We start from the raw sequence: 18,705 nt of genomic DNA on the forward strand, positions 1-18,705 counted from the left end.
CTAGGCAAACAAAAATTAAAACTGCAGTATAACATTTTCTCCATAGCCACAGATCAGGTTCTGCTGGTACATGAGAACACACAGTACTTCATATCAAGCCTCAGCTTAGATGCAAAGTAATACACAACATATGCATGGGCAGGCACGTATCCGAGAGCACTACCCATACACAAATATACCAGAAACAGAGGAATCTGCCTGCAGTTTTATGAGATACGCTGATACAAACCATCCCGAAGCTGATCCATGTCATCATCGAACACTGCTTCCTTCAGTGCAGTCTTGTCATAAGTGTTAATTGTGTCAGCATAAGGATAAGGGTTATAGTCTCGAGCACGTGGCCCTGAAAAGGCGCGGGGAGGCTGGGTGTTAAGTAAGGAGGTTTTGTTATCTAGAGCCATCCTTCCACCTTCCACAATGTCACTGCTTCCACGGACATCACTGGTAGGCACAGCGAGGCCACCATCTCGAGACACCTGGGGAATGGGACAGAAAAGACGTAAGACTACTCAAATTCTGTGGAAGCTGTAGCTTTTTGGGAGTTCGCCCACCAACATGAAGAGGCATAGAATCATTTACACGCACATGAACCTTGAGTAAAGCTTAGATTACCACCTCTTTCCCTTATATAACTACAACTCTTCCAAAAATATCTCATGGTCATACGGCAAAAAGCTACACTAACTTGCCAAAATCTAAGTTAATATTGCTAAAACCGCACAAGCTGGCAAAGACCATAAGCTCTGGAACAAAGACCAATTTGCTAAGAAAGGGAAAGGAAGCAAAAGCAACATCCTCATCATGAAACTTCACAACCCACTGACAGAGGAGACTGGATGATGCTTAGCAAGCTAACATGAAATGAACAACAGAAGGGTCCTGAAGAAAAATCTCAGACCAATAATTTTTAGCTTTGAGGCTAACTTAATCTACTAACCTAAACTTGCTTGTCCAGATAGGAAGCAAAACTGTCATCGAGTATCTCAAGTTGGAAAGGACCCATAAGGATCATAATGTAAGATTCCCATAAATTTTGAAGTCCATGTATTTAATTAAAACAAATGACATCTCACATGGTAGATAATTCTGTAACCATTCATGCAGCATAAGGTACCACATGAGTTGTGCGCTCAAAGTGATTACGGGTCCTTCCTATATATGAAGTAATAAGCCTGTGAGGGAAACCACTCATGCATTTTAAGTACCAGCATTTCCCATTACAGACCTGACTACACACACTCCACGAAAAAGCCATCACTGAGCCACGCTGAGCCTGAGGAACACTAGCACTGTCTCCTTCGTACACGAGACTCCCACAGAAACCCAGTGAGCACATTTCACAGGAGGCTAGAGTTTAAAGGGAGCAAGGGACTACATTAGTGGGATCTCATAATTTAGGTATAAGAAGTTAGCAACCAATAAGCCAAAGACACTTGGAAGAATACAGCAGGAATAACTGGATTTTGTACACTAACAATCCAAAGCCAGGTTTGAACACAATGTTTTAAAATTTCACCTATCTGGGGACATTAATCAATCGAATACTTACAATATCACAGTCTTTCTTTCCATCACGTTTGATTGGCTCATTCAGGTCCTCTTGACTACGGAAACTAAATTTTTCAATCGCTTCTGTGACTCCACGAAGAGAGCTGTAGATTTCATCAGAATTTAGGTTCTCCGTGTCATAATCCAGCATACTAAAGACCAAACGTATATGAAATGTTACATATGAAACTGGAATCCGCTTTTGACTTAACAAAAACAATGTCAAGTCGAAGACAAATGATTTGGTGTACCCTTTCTAACAGTGACTTGTAACAAAACATGGATGGAATCAAAGCAGACTTCGGGTCTGAGTCTCCCCTCAAACAGGGCTAAATCTAGGAGAAGCTCCACTGCAATCAGTGGTGTTACTTTGCTGTAAGTGAGGGGAAATCAGGTCCACCGTTTGTTACATTCCACAGCAGTGAATGTGCTAGCTTCCGTAAACCAAAAAAAAACCCCTATCCCCAGCATGGTAATGATGTTATTTAAAAAGGAAATTAAAGAAAATCAATCACTATGAGAACTCAAGGGGTTGTGACAGCTGGTAGAAATGAAATCAATGAAGTTTAAGTTTCATAATATATCAAATATATTCTATCAATGGATTCAAATGTGACAGATTTAAATGGAAAGGAAAATGTATCTTGACATAAACCTTAGTCTAACACGTCCCATTTTCACTTATAGAGTAGTAAAACCAAAACCACTTGCACGATGTCTTGATAAAAGATACATTTCAGTATTGAGCCTAAGTCTGGGAATTCTCTCACTCAAATCTGATGCTTTCTTCCAGTCTGTCTGTTCCTCAGAAATTCTTCAGCAGAAAACAGCCACAGAAGTTTTGGGATTCCTTGAGGAGTTATCCAAAATTAAGTTCCATGAAAAAATGCCTGGCATGCAAGGGCAGATGATATGAAAAGATGTGGCTAAGAAGAGGAGCTCCTACAAGCTTGGAGAAAATGAAAAGGCATTACTGGCAGGGCTTTGCTCTATCTAGGAGAAGTCGAGCTTGCATGACAATCGGTTTTCCAAGAGAGATTTAATGAAGCGATCCAGTAACTGAGAACAATTTCTCTGGGGGAGTCTCGGATCTCAGCAGAGCCAGAAGCAAATAAACCAAAAGAATCTGAGACATTTACATCAAGTTGTTTGTCAATAAGTGGCAAGAAGTGGCTCCCTACAGGGGTGAACTACTATTTCTTAACAGTTGGGGAAGGATGACAGGATGAGCTTGAAGGAGGATGGCTGAACGAAGAACTGTGTTCCTTTTCCACAAAAGAAAGATTCCCTGTGAGGTGAGTGAGAAAAAAATAAAAAACAGAAAATCCCTTCTGAATCCTGGGTACACAGCTATTATTTTCAATAGAACTAAAAGTAGGATGTTAACTATCTATAACCACTACTTTTTTTTTTCTGGAAGAAATTCAGGAACTTCAGACAGAGGATAAGATTGGTGCTGCCCGATTCCTTCAGAATTAACACACTGAAAATAGCCATAACCCTGGCTCCCAAGCAACACGTTTACTCTAGGATTGCACAAGCATCAGCACCATGTATTCTGGCAAAGAAACCGAAGAACAACTCCCCAACTTTAAACAGTCTGTCAGGCCAGGAAGAAGGAGAAACCACTTAAAGAACAGACCAAGACCAAAAAACAAAAGCTGTTTACAAACCTACAGAAGTCAAAGTATTTAGGGCTTTTCAGACAGCTGAATGACACTAATGCACTGTGATGGCTTTCCAGACAAAAGTAAGGCAGCTTTTAGATTCTTTATAAGTATCAGGCAGGGATAGGACAACCTTTGTTTCATATGATCTCAAAAATATTAATTTTGAGCTCAAGCACGTTTAATTCATAGATGTTAAGGGGTTCCTCATACAATATTTAAGTGAGCAATGAAACCGCCATTCAAGAAGGTATATATGCGACTGTACACGAGTACCCCCACCAAGAGATGACATGACTTACCAAAGGTCACACAATTAAATCCATGGCAAAAACCGAGAAATAATCACAGATATACTGACACTAAATCTTCTGCTAAAATCATCACTTCTTTCCTCAGGGATGAATTTTGCCCTACACTGCTACCAAAGAATAGATCAAAGTACAGACTCTGCAATGCTAGAGGACTAAGGCAATTTCTCAAAGCCACCGACCTGATGCATTTTTCAAAGCACAAAACCACATTTTAATAAAAATCTAAAGAACCCAGTGATTTCATTTGTCAAGAGTAAGCCTGTGTAGGAGATCACACTATGGCTGTGCTCCACATGAACGAAAACTCTACATGTGAACACACACGTCTATTGACAGTATGTGTGCTGGAATACTTCACAGACAACACGATGGGGGGGAATAAAAAAATAAAATGGAACTACACCCACCTTCCAGGGAAAAAAAAAGGCACAAAAGGGAAAAAAAATTATGACCCATGCAGAAAACTAGAGGAAAGTCACAGGATGAATAAGAAGTGAGTAGAGATGAGCAGCATTTAGGGATGTCACAACATTATTTTCCATCTTCTGCTGCACTAAAACAATGCAGCTTTCTACAAGTTTATCAGGATACAATTTGGCGACTTTCCAGTCTGACATTAAACATATTTTACTTCCATAAACTATTATTCAGTTTCCAATCCAAACTATATGTAAGTAATCAACAGTTTAGCATCCTCAAGCAGTACACAGTAACCCACTTCCTTGCACTTTCAGGCTCTGGGCTGGAATATAGGTCACATTATTCCAAACCTTGGTGTCAGCTAATGAAAGGAGGAAAAAAATTCTCAACTACTTTACCTCCAAAAATCAACATAGATCTCTTCCACAGATATCTTAGTGTCCTAGAATAGTCAGAACATTGATTTAAAGTTTTAATTCTGCAGGTATTCACAGAGGTACGGACTATGGGATTGTATTTTCTCTCTCAGATGCCACAGATTCCCAGATTTTGAGCTGTCAAAGAACAATTTGTTTGCTTTTCTTTCAATAGTTTTTTATTAGGAACTTCTTGCTTCAAGGAAAGACTGTATATAGTCTTTCCTCAGGTAATAGGTGTATTTAAGTCAGGAGAAACCGCATCTATGGAAAGCCTGTTGTCAGGGTATAAACTTAAAAAAAAATCCAAGGAATTTAACGTAGAGGTCTGACAAATTAAATTTGTATTCAGAAGGGGGTTTTTGACTAAAACCAGTATACAGCTTTAGTCCACTATACTCATTAAAGATCTATGTGCAGATTGGAACACAATGTGAGGGCACAGGAGGAGGAAGAGATGTCAAAATTAACAATCGATAATCTCTAAATCTTGTGGTGAGGACCATTTTAACTTCAATACTACCAATTTCCAAGACATTCCACAATCACACTGTGCAAGTAGCTAGTAATATCATATATGCAAGCTTCATCTTCATTGTCCTATGGATATTCACTACTGCAGATGTGAAATCACTACTGAGCTGTATTTGCCTGTTCAAAAGTACTCGTGTGCCACCTGCACAGCGTAGCCAAGTTGAAAGACCTTGCCCGTGCTATCATAACGCACTGGTGCCTGCCGGAAGTGCTCAGCAACTGTGTTCTGCACTGGAAACCAACTGTGAAACATACACCCATTCAGGAACCTGGCAGAGAGGAAGAGCATGGAAAAATCCACTTTTTTTTTCCCCCCTCTACTTGCATGCCTCATCTTCCCCAAGCAGCAAGCAAGCGGCTGCCTGCCACCTCCGCTCTCTAAAAGCTATCATCGTCTCTTTTCCTTTTCCAACCAGAGCCTCTGCAAATCATTTCCCACATTTGAACAAATCCCACAGTGTGAAAGGTAAATAATACTGTGACACCTCAGACAAGTTGGTTTAACAGGTAGCTTGTTACCTGGGAGAGTAAGAGCGTCTGAAAGTCTTGTGGGAAGGAGCAGTGGGGATGGAGTTAGGCTGAGAAAGGGGAGGGGGGTGCTTCGACAGCCCATCTGCACTCCAACCCCAGAACCGACTGCCGTGATCAGAGGAGAAACGAAAGAGAGAAGAAACAGAGAAAGGAGAGGGAGGGGGAAAAAAAAGAAACTATAATCTGAGTGGCTTAGTGCTGTCATGCTGCCTTGGAGAGAGAGAAAAAAAATTAATAGAAACAAAATTAAACAAGAATACTCCATTAAGCCTCATAAGTCATTGTTTTGGCCTTTATTATTAATTTCCACTTTTATTCCTACGATAATGATATGGTTCACACAAAAATAGTCCCTGCTTGTACTGACCAGTAAATTTTACAAATGGATACAGCCTCTATAAACAACTCTTAAAATACTTTAAGTAAACATCTGCATTGAAACTCTGAGCAGGTATTTGTGAGCAACAGGATTTCCCTGGAAGAAAGGAAAGTTGGAGTTGATTTTTTTTAGTCAGACACACAAAGGTAGCTTGTCAAGCTTGGCTCCTGGTGCCTCTATAAGAGCCTGCAATCAGGCCCTACACAATCAGCAAACCTTTACAGGGCTTAAGATCTGATCCTATTTCACCAGATTCAAACTGATCCCAAAGATGCAGCAAGTGAAAGTCAGTCTAGAGTGCAAACGTATCATGTAAATTTGGGGACTTGGCCCAGGTCTCAGCAGACAAAGCTGGAAAGACTGGATGAAACCAGCCTCTAAGTCGATTCAGGTATCTCATCAAACTTCCACAAGCCCGTTCTGCTTACTGTTTGATCCTGTGCCTTTGGGTCAAGGCATCCATCCCTGTGCCAGTTTGTCTAACCTTTGCTTTTGTCCTGTTCCCTTTATGGTACATGGATTTTCAAAATCACCTTCTAAATGAGAATATAGATGCTTGAGCTGGTGGAGTATTCAGGACACCACTTTGTTTCTATTAAGTTTGAATACACTGCCTTGGAAACTCACATTTATGTATACACAAGTGAAAGATATTGCAAGATCAGAAGTGGCAAACAAGTCAAGAATTGCTCCAGTGCAAACAACAGCAAAGCCAGTTGAAAACTCCTCTGAAGAGTGGTGTCAAGAAATTCACTCGTTAACCAGCAACCAAAAACCATAGCTATTAAATACAACTATTAGGGAAATACACCAGACACCCAGACTGCTGAGCAGAAGTCTCACAGCTCAGGTCTCACCTACCTGCAAATGGGCCACCAAACAATGCAGGCTCATCCTTATTGTATAAAGCAGATGGCTTATTTTAATTCTTTTTCCATGCCCTGCCTTGCTCAACTTAATACTGAAACTGTCAAATTTTATTTTTAATGGTATTTCCTATTGTCAGTGAAAAAACAAGCATGTAAACATACATAGCCAAATAAAATTGTTAGCCTTTTATTTTGATGCATTTCCTCCAGAGATCTTTGAGGGACTAAATTAGTTTTTTTAATAATTGGAACTACACACAGGTTTCTGGGCTACTAATAAAGGCAGAAACAGTAGGGCAAACATTCATTTGATATTCCTTCAAATACTCCTACAGAATTCTAGGTGAAAATTCACAACCTGACTGTAACATTTGAGTTTACAGAACTTAATTTGCCATTCAGAACAGTATTCCTACACTGTAGGACTTCGCAACTCAGTATTTTCCTTTTTGTCATACTACATCATTTACTAAATCTCAGAAGATTTTTCTCTGTCCAATGTCAAGCCATTCATCTGAGCATTGCCCAGGAAACATTCTTTCCTCTCAGTCAGAAGTCTGGGTTTTTTCCTATTATTTTCAGTCTTTCCCAAGTGCCCTCCACTGCTTTTCTTCTTCAGAAAATACCTCTTTCTTCCATAACTCCTTTCCCCAAAACCTAAAACTGTCAAGACAAAAAAAAGCAGATACAAATGCAGAAGCAACTCACAGATGCAGTGGATATGTTCTAGTGATCATGAAGCAGAACTGGATGGAGCAAATGAAAGCAGGAGAAGGAAGGACTTTGTCCAAGGCCCTGAAAGTACCTTCTGAAAGTTACCCTTCTGAAGACACTAACATCAAGGGATACTTAAGCAGATGTTATCATCTGGATAGGCAAATTAGCTGTTTGCATCAGCAAAGTCCAGTTCAGCCAAAACATTCAAAATCTACCCAGAGAGCTCAAATACCTGTACACACAAATATACACACACAAAAAATAAAAAGGTCAGTCATCTGGAATTCAGCTGTGATGGCAATAATATGGGAGAAATAACGTGACCTAACAGCAATGGCACACATACGTACTATAGAATCAGTATCAATGAAGCCTTGCTGATTAATATTGAGGATATTGTCCACAAACCATTAGTAATATGGGAGAGCAGCTATGCTTAGCAGCATTTTTGTATTCCTACACAACTCAAACTATCCTTTCTACACATATCCCAGCCCCAAAAACATATACATCTCTAGATAAGATTCCTCCAATCTGTGCATCAAGAAAAAATTCAAAGGAAAGTATAATCTTCAAAACCAAGCTGGCATTAAGAACTGGAGATAATCCTTCAACTGACTGCACTCAGGCTGCCTGTACAAGACATAGGCAAGGACAAGGTAAGCAGCGCCTGCACATGGAGCACCCCAGGAAGCAACGGGCAAACACAACCTCGGTACAACCCTTTGGAAATGGGTCCCATAAAAATGTAAAGCCAAGCCTAGTTTCAGAGGAGGGCTACACAGAGAAGCTGTAGGAATCTTTATCCTTTTACACTGCTGTCAGAATGGCTCGGGTATGCTCATCCTCCAAGTTTGTAGAAAGAAAAGTGACATTTTACACCACTGATGAATAGCAAATGACAGGCATTTGTAATGGAAACATGACACAGAAGCATCTATACCAACAACTGCAATACTGCAGTGTACCCTACTTCCCGTAATATTAGCACATCTTCCAAAGCCTCTTTTTCTGAAAGAAGGATGACCACACGTACTCTCCAGAAACAGAGCTAAATTCTCCCTTGTTCTGTAAGTCAGGACCATGCTCAAACTGTGCTACACAAGACATTTTCAAGAAGGATGCAGTCCAAGCAGAGCATCAGAAGCTACTGCCACTGATTTGCAGTCCTTGCCACCGCCTTTTCTGCAAACGGTAAAAATCTGCAGCTACTGTTACTGCTCAGAGGTTGCTCACCAAAAAAAGTAGAACTTCTCCCCTGAATGTTTTAAAGGGCTTTTACAGCAGCTTCCACCTTTACCTATCATTGAAGAGTAACTTTTACACATCAGTCTTGAATAACTAAATCCAGCAAGGAAGCAGGAAACACTTCTTGAAAAGACAACTAAGTTTTTGGATCAACATCTCCAAGAACTCCATAGAAAAGTGAAGGAATGATTGTTGCCCTAAAGCAAATTCCTGGACCACTGCACCAGTGGCAGTTTTGGTCTTGACAACTTAATAGCAGAATGCTCTGGAATTACCTGCCCCCTCTAAGTATTCCTTGAGAACATATCTCATGGGAAAAAAACCCCTCCAGTTCCTAAACCCAAAATGCTAAAAAACAACAGCAACAACAAAGTATGAAGTGTACGCTGAATGCTTTAATTAATATTTTGATATGTGCATGCTGACATCAAGACGCGAGAAGAATGCAAAGACAAACTGAGAAGTAGTGAGCGAAGTGGCAAAACACAGTTGTGTCCCAACGGCAAAACCCCAAAAGCATGGTAAAAGGTCATGGATTTATAAAATAGGTGCCACATGCAAACGTGGCCAACAAAGCCAAAACGTAACCACAGGGAGACATATCTCCATTTATAATTTCCCATGACAGAAATTAGCAGGGCAACAATGCTCAAACTAGTCAAAAAGGAAGCAACATAGTTGGAACCATTCCCCTGAAACTCTATCACTTAATTTCTTAATGAAACCTTTGTTGAAAAAACTCATAATAGGCAACTTGACCTTGGCTTGCAATCTCTCAGTCTAGTTTTGGATTACAGCAGATTTAGGGGTCACAAAGATGTATTTAGAGATCCACAATTTTCTCAGGAAACCCCATGTGCTCCTCATATGCTGCTGGAATTAGCATAACTACTTGTTAAAGGCTAAAACTCTGTGTTTTTCCTGACACACGGGAACTCACATGTCTAAGCACCGCTCCAGACAGGGTTTAGCAAGTCATGACAGGGCTGATCAACAGATTTCAGTGCAAATTACTATCTGGACTATGAACTGCAGTCCTCACCCAGCACGTTTCCTTCTGTCTCTTCTATGACAATGGGAAGTGACATCCCATAGAGAGGCAGGGCAGGCAGACAACAGCAGCAGCTTTTAAGCTTTCCCAGCATGAATCAAAGCTTGTCCAGGTGACAACCTAATATTTTCCTCCAATGTTTCTATGGTCCCAGAGCATACTGTTTAAATTCCTACCTCCTCTGCTCTAAGTTTTTCTGGTGCAAAACATGTACATTCCCAATATCCAAGAGTCCGTGTTTGCTCAAGAAAAGGTTTTGGAGTGGACCGATACATTCTAGGGTAGCATCTGCAGCTTCAGCAAAACACCTGGTTGCAATAGACCTGCTGCCCAAAGGATCAGGCCACCGTTCCGCTGGTGAGCAGCCAGGAGGGTGATTTGAGAGGTATTCAGCATTGAAACACAGTCACCACCGCAGCTTGTTCTGCAGCCTCACAAAGCGTAAGAGGGGAACAGGAGATTCAGTACTTCTCTCAGCAGCACAAGCACTGTACTACAGTCAGAAGAATTACTGATCACAATGACACACCTAAAAAATAGACACAATCTGAAACCCTTGACCTGAAAGTCATCATATACTTTGTGATATTTGCAACCTCAACAAGACCTTATTTCTAATGCTGCCATTTAATATTACCTTTATTGAACCCACAAATGTAATTCTGGAGAAAGCCTAGTTATGAAAGAAAATTAATATTATAAGAAAAGACATTAAGATTACACAGGTAACATGAGGACTGGAACACTGAAGTCAATCACCAACCATGTATTAACATGTTCAAACCCTGTTTCTTTGGAGCAATCTACCATAAACTTTTGGTCTTGTTTTTGCTTTCAAAAGTGAGTCATATTCTGGAAATGCACACTCAGTGTTGAAATCCTTTAATATTTTGCAAGTGGTTTAATTAGCCTGCCACATTACCTTGGAGACAGTCCACCATGGGAACAGTTGGTAGGTGAAGTTAAGGGGCTGGTTCTGCTGCTGGAGTGCCGGGATGGAGTCCGACCAAGGGTATTGCTGGGGGAACCCTGGCACAGAAGTAGGAAGTCAGGGATTAGCAATGTGTTGCAATGCACGGGCAGGAGTACACAACAACAACAGGTCCGAATATTGCCTTTGTTTGCACTAGACCAGCTTACTGCAGTTATGGTTCTGGCTCTTGACCTAAAAATCTGCAGCTATGGTTCACGTAGTCATTAATATGTTCTTGAAGGTACTGCTCTGAGGATAAAGAAAGCACATGTGCATTTTTCTACAATCCACAGAACCTGCAATTTTAACTACGCAACACATACAGCCTGCAAATATTGCCAGAGAAATGGTTTATCAATCCACCAGGTTACCCAGCTTCTCAGATACTATTTTCCAGACTCCAAAGTATGCAGACCATTACCCTGGCAATTTAGCAATTTAATTATGCAGCTATTTTCCGCATTGTCTAAAGCATTCTGGTTGTGGTTGTTACAAGCATAAGTAAGCAATCTAACTTATCATTTTTCCACTGGCCTGCACAATCATTTATACCACAGCAAAATGAGTAGAAATTTCTCCTGAGTCTCTTCACACAAGGTCGAAGGTACTAGAGAATCCAGTCCATTCGTCTGGAAGCCTAATGCTGCGGTTCTAGTTTACACAAAGATCTACTTGTCCCAGTGGAAGTGCAAAGATAGGAGGGTTCAAATTCCAGCAAGTTTCACAAGTTTTCCATATAAAAAAGGCAAAAAATACTCTAATCCTTACTGTTCTGGGGGGAAAAGAAGTTTAGAAGCACACTTACATCCTCTACTAACATATTCCTTCAAAGAAATAAAAATCTGTAAGAGCTTCATGTAAAACTCAAACATAAGGTAATAGGTGCAGACTGAGGAGACCTTGTGGGTCACAAAAAATCCTGCAAGCTTCTCAGTAGACAATGTATCTGTTATTAAACTGCTTTCAATAGTAGTGGTAAGCCCAGAAAAACTGGGGTATCAGGACCTCTGTTTTAGCCAAAAGGCCGTTACTGGCAGGATTTTCAAAAGAATCAACTTGAAAGCACAAACCCCATCAACTTTCATGCACTTCTCAGAAATATATTTTTTTTTTAATTTGTACTGGTTATGACTATATTAAATTTAAAAATAACTGAGGTTTTTGTTTTAATGGTCCCTATAAAAGCAACAAACAGAATCCTCTGTTGCCATATTGCTTCAAGACAACAGCTACAGATAATTCATGCTACTGAACATCTGCAACAGCTTATCAATGAGCTGCTGTCTTTGGGGCTCAGCTGTTTGCAAGGACAAGGGCCTCTCACCACACTGGTGTTACTGGAGTTCTTGAGGTGGTTGTGCAGAAGCTTGGTAGCACCATCCTGGAATGTTTTTGGCAAGGCACCAAGTAACATGGTAAACTCGGGAGTGTTCAATTCAAAGAGAGAAATCAGGACTATTTGTGCTGCCTGAAAAGAAGAAGAAAGAAAAGACCATCAGTTTTTATTCTTTGAAAAGATTATGCATTCTGTTGATAATGATCCTTATGGTAAATGATGTGTGCTTCATTCAAAAAGAAGATTCCCATACTAGACAAATTTTTGACGTATCCCTTGTGACGTGTCACAAGGAATTGTTAACTGCTATAAGTTAACTTTTTAGTTCTTAGAGCTTACAATATACCTTTGCAGTTATGTCATTAACTTCTCAGATGTGAAGTGTACAGCTATTCACAGCTAGTGAGAAAATCTTACCGTCGTCCTGTCCAGCACATATTTCAATTCAACAAGTTACTGCAAAAATTAACAGGAAATAAATAAAACCAGAAGCTCAGATTAAGTACGAAAAATCTAGGACTGCAATTTGTCATTCCCGTGCTTTCTATTTTAGGTGCGAATGGGACTAGTTCTCTTCCCACTCAATCTCTCCTCTTCCTAAGGATCTGACAAGCTTGTTTCATCAGACAAACAATCCCTGCTTCTGTTTTCCCACCTCTCCTTGCAAGTCTCACCACTGAGGCTGTCCAGCAACAGAAGACTCCACCTCAAGTGGAAGATCTACTGGGATGGCAAGAACCACCTTTCTCTCATCCATGGACAGGCTAAACCCCACCAGATTCCCTAAATTTAATAAGTGAAACCAGGGTAACACTGAAACAATTGAGAATTTTACCATTAATTTCACTGGACAAGGTTAGTCCTATTTGCCTGGAAGAACAGCTGCCAGAACAGGATCTCCACTAACTCCAGTAGCAAACATACAGCTCTGCGTATCCTGAACTAAGACAATGGAATCAAATACGAATGGAAGCAGAATAAATCACAGAGTGCAGATCTGCAAGTGTAATTAACATCACATGTTCCTAACTATACTTCCCCAGCAGCATACAACTCATGTGGATTGCACCAATTCTGGTTTTTTTCCCCCCCTGCCTTTGCCTTGAAAATATACAAAAATATAAAAATTGATTAAAAGAACAATAAAAATTAAGCAATGATGAAGGACTTCTGGTGGTCTGCAGCACCACCTTCTCCAACGGGGGTGTAGCCATTGATATATCAACCTCCAGAATACATATCTGGATACAAAGCAGGGGCTTAGGCTGACAAAGTAAGAAGCAAAGCTACACATGCTCTTATTTTGGAACAGCATACATATAGGCTTAGGAAGAGCAGACACTTGTGTCTGACCCTTTTGGGAACTTTCTAAAACTTCCTAAAAATGAAAAAGAACTTTAAAGAGGGTAAAAATATAATCCACTGCTGTGGCAGTAACTGTATATTCACTGTTCTCATCAGTAGAAAAGACTTTTTAGTAAGTAATGTGTTTGTAAACTTGCAATAATTAAGTGTATCTGCAGTTCCCTGTGGACTCCTTTAGCAGATGATGAACTTGGGTACACAAAAACCCTTTCACAGTGGAGGGGAATCAAAGTACCTCATTGTTTCAGCGTGCAAGTTGCAATTCAAGCTATACTGTTCCTTCTGCTATCAGCCCCAATTTGCAGTAACACAGCTTTGTATATAAAAACATTTTCCATCCATGAAAGTTTGGTAAGTAACATCCTTTTCATATGGCCAACAAAAACTGAGGCACACAACACTCAACGGGCTTCCAAGGACTGCAGCAAACAACAGGTCTTCAGAATCTTCATTCCAGATGGATCATCCTGCCTCCTGTCACAACTCTCACTAACTTGAACAGAAACACAGCATGTCATTATTCACTTCACAGTAAAGATCTAAGAATGAAAGAAGTGGGGAGATAAATTTTCCCCATGGCTTTCTTAACTCCATACTCTGCCCTCCTCTGACCTGAAGTTTTGGGCAACTCTGCCATGAAGCCTGCCTGGTATCCAACAAGGACGTGTATTTCTGTCCATTTTGATCCAAGAACTTTTAAGTTTTCACCAGCATAGTATTTTCTGTAATAAAAATATTACTGCAAACAAGAGATCTCAGAACAATCAGCAAGTTGAGCTGAATGCAAAGTGACAAGACATGCCAAAATTCATTCCCATTTGTGAATGGCATGCACATCCCAGATGGTTAGGAAGTGAACATGCAGATCTGTGTCAGAACAAGCAGATCTCGTACTCATCGAAATTTAAAAAAAAACGGGAAAATTGATCAAGAAGGTTTCCTAGGTCGAGAGATTGCTCAGACTAGAATATCTGGAGATATCAACTGGTAAGTCAGGAGCTGCCCAAGGTACAGAGAGGCGGGACAGGATTTAAGATACCTTTGTTCCGCATATCTGCCACGGATAGGTTAGAACTAAGGTAATCCTTGGAGACCTCCTACGTAAACAGAGCAAAACAGGCGCAAGAGCAGATGCGCTCTATGATGTGACATTCTGGAGGTACCTTTCTTGTATGCCAGAGAGGTCTAAGATGCATCTCACAGATCTGAGCAAAATCTTCACCAAAGATCCACCATGGACTTTGTGATCCTGTGGCTTCACTTTGAAGCAGAGAGTTATCTAATTGGTACAGTTTAACCCTGACACATAAACACTGATAGCACAGACAATACAGGAGTATCTGAGGGAAGTTTCAGCTCCCAGAAGTCACTTCAACTTTGTTCCACTATTTTTGTTTTGGCTTTAATGAAAACACGACTGTATCCACCCTCCCCCTTTGCACAAAATACAGCTTGTCTTTAGGAGCGTCTGCCAGTATTCTGTGTACTCGGTGCTCTTCAGTAGCTTTGCTGTTGCCTGCAAATAGGTCATTGGGCTTTGAGTGAAGTGCTGAACAGTCGCTCACAATGCTTACAATCTTATGTGGCCTGAAAGAAAGCAGACCTATAGTCTACACTTTTTGAAATAAAGCCAAGTACTACTACAGCCTGGGAGCAGTGCTCCAGTAAAGCTCTCAAAAGCAACACTAGAGCTACGTGGGTTAACCTTGCCTGTATTCTTTTTACATAGCCCTCAGCCATTCAACTGCACTTCCAGGTTTATTTCAGGCAAAAGCCATTATTTGAAAGTTCAGCCATGATCCCCTACTTAAGATTTAACACAAAGGTCTTGGTCCCTGCTACCATAAAAATCAAGAACACTGTTACCACTGACCTCAAAAGCTGGAAGGTCCATGCTAGCTTGAAATCACATTTATAACAAGCTCCAAGTTTCACTCTTGCAATACTTCCCAGTTCTAATAGAGTTAATTTTATTTCAGTAATGAAGAGCATCAGGAGCAGCATTTCTACACCTGTCTAATAGTTAGATCTGGACACACTTGATAATCCTCTAAGTTTCAGTTATCTAGCATACATTTATCTAGTCAAAGGACATCTTTTACAGATAATGTTTCTAAGTGTTTCAGATCTGTGGATTTTCAGCTTGTGACAAAGCAGAGGACATTTTCATAATCTCAGAATCACTGGTCATTTCTGAAAATCTTGGCCCTTGTTTCATTAGATTACTCAAGGAGTAGATAAATTTAAAACAAATTCATTTCTGTACACAATGTACAAGCATTCTCCATGCAACACCCATGCTTGATGATATATAGTTTGAAGAAAGAGTAATAACTGCATTTTCCCTTGCCTTTGTGTCCCTGAACACTAGTGTAAAACACTAATCCATCTCCTTTCAGTGACGTATAACGTAGACCCTACAGATTATCTAATCTTAATGAAGCAGTTCTCTGCTGGCTTGAGCTGGAGAAACTCCAGTGACTTCAGAGCCTGACTATGCTAGTGAGGGGGTCTGGCTCCACGTCCGGTTCTTGAATCATTTGCAGAGGATCACTTACGTAACTTCATTATTTTCCTTATAACAATGCAGTGAGGGATCAGGTTCCACAAGCCGGTAGCAGCTCCCAAAGTTTCACACTTAGGTCAATGCAATTCACGCTGTCCAACAGTGTCAGCTGCTAAAGGGACACAAATGCTTTAGCAACTTCCGTTTTGTGTTTTCACCTAGACAGTGGGTGTCTAGATTTATCAAAATCTGTAACCTCTGCAACTTGGCTGAATTATAATAAAGTCTCTTTGAAATTGTTTGGGCTCATTCAGCAAAAAGAGCAAGGCTAACTGGAAAAATCCATTGATTTCAGAGAGGAAATGTAGTCAGTGACCTAAGCTCAATACTTAAAGTGCCTTATGATTGCTTGGTCCAACAGACCAAGCAGAATAAGCAGCTAGTTGCCTGAGCTACATGAAAGCAGTTTTCAAGTTACTCAAACTTCTATTGGCGATGAGCTCACAACACTGGCAGCCCCATGAAAGGAGAGCACCTCATGTCCTGATTGCTTATGAGGGACTACAACAAGAGAGTTAACAGAAAAGCACACCAAAGCCAAGAATTACTTCAGACAGACACGCTTTTTTCAGGCTCCCAGTCAAGGTCTCTTTACACAGCCAGACAGTTGAGTTGAGACTGCAAACACGATTAGTGTGATTAGTGCACACAGCTTTTAGTCTACCTGTTTACATTTCTCTTCCAAGTTTCCTTCACCAGGCCCTGACGAAGCTGTAGTTGTCCTAGCTGGCAAATCCTCACCCACCCAACTATGCATGGTCTGGGTTTGACAAACAGGAAAGTTGATATTATTTAGAGAAAGCATAGATTTCAACTAAATCATCTAAACAGTACACATGCTATCTTTTTGCAGAAGAGTTTTAATCAGTTGCTTGCTTAATTTCAAGTAACAAAAAGCATTAATATTTGATTTAACCAGAAGAGCATTCCTTTCAGCAGAGGGCAGCACTGGCTCAAAATTAAATTCAGCCACAACTCTCAGGCTTACAGACATCCCTTAGTTCTCCTACAAGGCTTTGCTTTGGCAACCTCCTGATGGCCTCCATAACCACCTGAAAACCTCTGCTGAGGTGCAGAGCCCAGGCAGTGCTGCACTGACATGGCACTTGCATCTGGCCAGCCAGCAGTAGGGGAACAGATGCTTGCATCTGCCCACACCGATCCTTGCAGACATCTCTCAGTTCAGAGGAAGAAGCAGTTAAGAACTTGCAAACTCCTAACTCCAGTCTGGGCATCAGTCTGATAGACCAACACCGTCTACAAATGCCTTTTATCATGCGATTGGGCTGGGGAAGATCCACACTAACATCTACTCACTTTTGACAAACATAATCATACTCTGTATGCATCATTCATTTCACCATCCAGTCTAAGGCAAATATAGTTTTAATAACTTAAGGCACGCTGGAACAGAGAAGCTCTTTCTCTCATGTCACGTTGAATTATACTAAACTGCAGATCAAATATAGATCCACTGAGATCAAGAGGCAGCAGTGACACATTAGGCAGCTTCTATTAGCACACATTGGCATAGGGCAACACTTTGATTCTCTGATGAGCGTAGCTGATGTTAAGTGAGTTAATTCACATCTACTGAGAGTGTTTGCAGGCTCTAAACAAGTGTTATTTAAGTGTATTTTCCAGCAGACAATTAAGTGTTAGCTGGCACTAAGCTAACAAACTATCTACCAAACCAAACCTCCTGCTTGTTCCTTTTTCAGGTCTAGAATCAGATGAGTGCGGATATCCACATTACTGATATGGTAATATGAAGCACAATGGCTTCATCAGTTCATACATAATCTAAGCATGTTAGCTTGAGCACAAGTTTTTAAACACAGTTTTCCCAAAAGACTTCTATTAGAATATGCTGTTTACATCCACATCCTGAAAAGGAAGAATTTGTTTAACAGATTTAAATACAGAATTCATGTACAGATTAAATCCACATTGCTATTCTGTTTTATACAGCACACACTTAATATATCATAAAAGGCTTTTACAAGTCATGGATGGTTGCATTACATGCACCAAAGGCATCTCAAACAAGTGCCAGCAAAAACTATGCAGCACTGACTCATCACATTTGGATTACTGTTCTAAAATGGATTACGCCTCCTTATGCATGCTGTTGTTTTGTGACCTGGGCACAGCAAAGACCATGGCAAAAATGTTCATTATTTCTGGAGAGCCAGAACTGAAGCTGATGAAGGCTACTCTGAGTAACTTTGCTCCTTCCAAAATGGCATTTGTTGCAAAAACAGGTTTCAGGACTAGAAACAACGGTTACATTTCATTTACAACTGAAAAACTTTTATTATAAACCTGGCATGACGTAAGTTTGAATTCTGAGGTGGAAGTTCCCACATATAAGCTAAGAAAGAAGAAAAGCTACTGAAGTAAGATGGTTTGCAATGAAAACATGCACTTTAATCTGCACCGAGTTTCAAAATGCTAGACTTACCCATCACAGTGCAGAGAAAACAGCCTATGGTCTATTTATCGAATGGGTCTACAATGCATCATGTAAATATCACCTCTAATCTTGATTTTCAAAATAGATACACCACCTATGTAGGGGTGTGTGTGTTTATATAAATGGCATGTACACACAAACATATTATGCACAGACACATAATATAAGCATGAGTATACACATTCTGTGAAGCAATTTCTTCTTATATTATCATGCACTAGCTCTTACTGTTTCAAGCAAACTGAGAAAATGTGCTTATATTACAAACTGCTTTCAACTCAAAGGATACTAGAAG

At 40.3% G+C, this 18,705-nt stretch overlaps 1 protein-coding gene across 6 annotated transcripts in view; it reads right to left on the reverse strand.

The window, feature by feature from the left end:
• Positions 1-18,705, reverse strand: part of CLASP1 (cytoplasmic linker associated protein 1) — a 186,514-nt gene that overhangs the window by 22,493 nt on the left and 145,316 nt on the right. For all 6 annotated transcript variants that reach the window (XM_075512483.1, XM_075512487.1, XM_075512486.1 and 3 more), the window contains 4 exons: positions 11,992-12,135; positions 10,617-10,723; positions 1,550-1,700; positions 230-476 (listed from right to left, as the gene is read on the reverse strand). In XM_075512483.1, the coding sequence (XP_075368598.1) occupies positions 230-476; positions 1,550-1,700; positions 10,617-10,723; positions 11,992-12,135 (649 nt within the window). The remainder of the gene's footprint in view (positions 1-229; positions 477-1,549; positions 1,701-10,616; positions 10,724-11,991; positions 12,136-18,705) is intronic.

This window comes from Mycteria americana, chromosome 9, assembly GCF_035582795.1.
Source record: "Mycteria americana isolate JAX WOST 10 ecotype Jacksonville Zoo and Gardens chromosome 9, USCA_MyAme_1.0, whole genome shotgun sequence".
In the NCBI taxonomy this organism is placed as follows: domain Eukaryota; kingdom Metazoa; phylum Chordata; class Aves; order Ciconiiformes; family Ciconiidae; genus Mycteria; species Mycteria americana.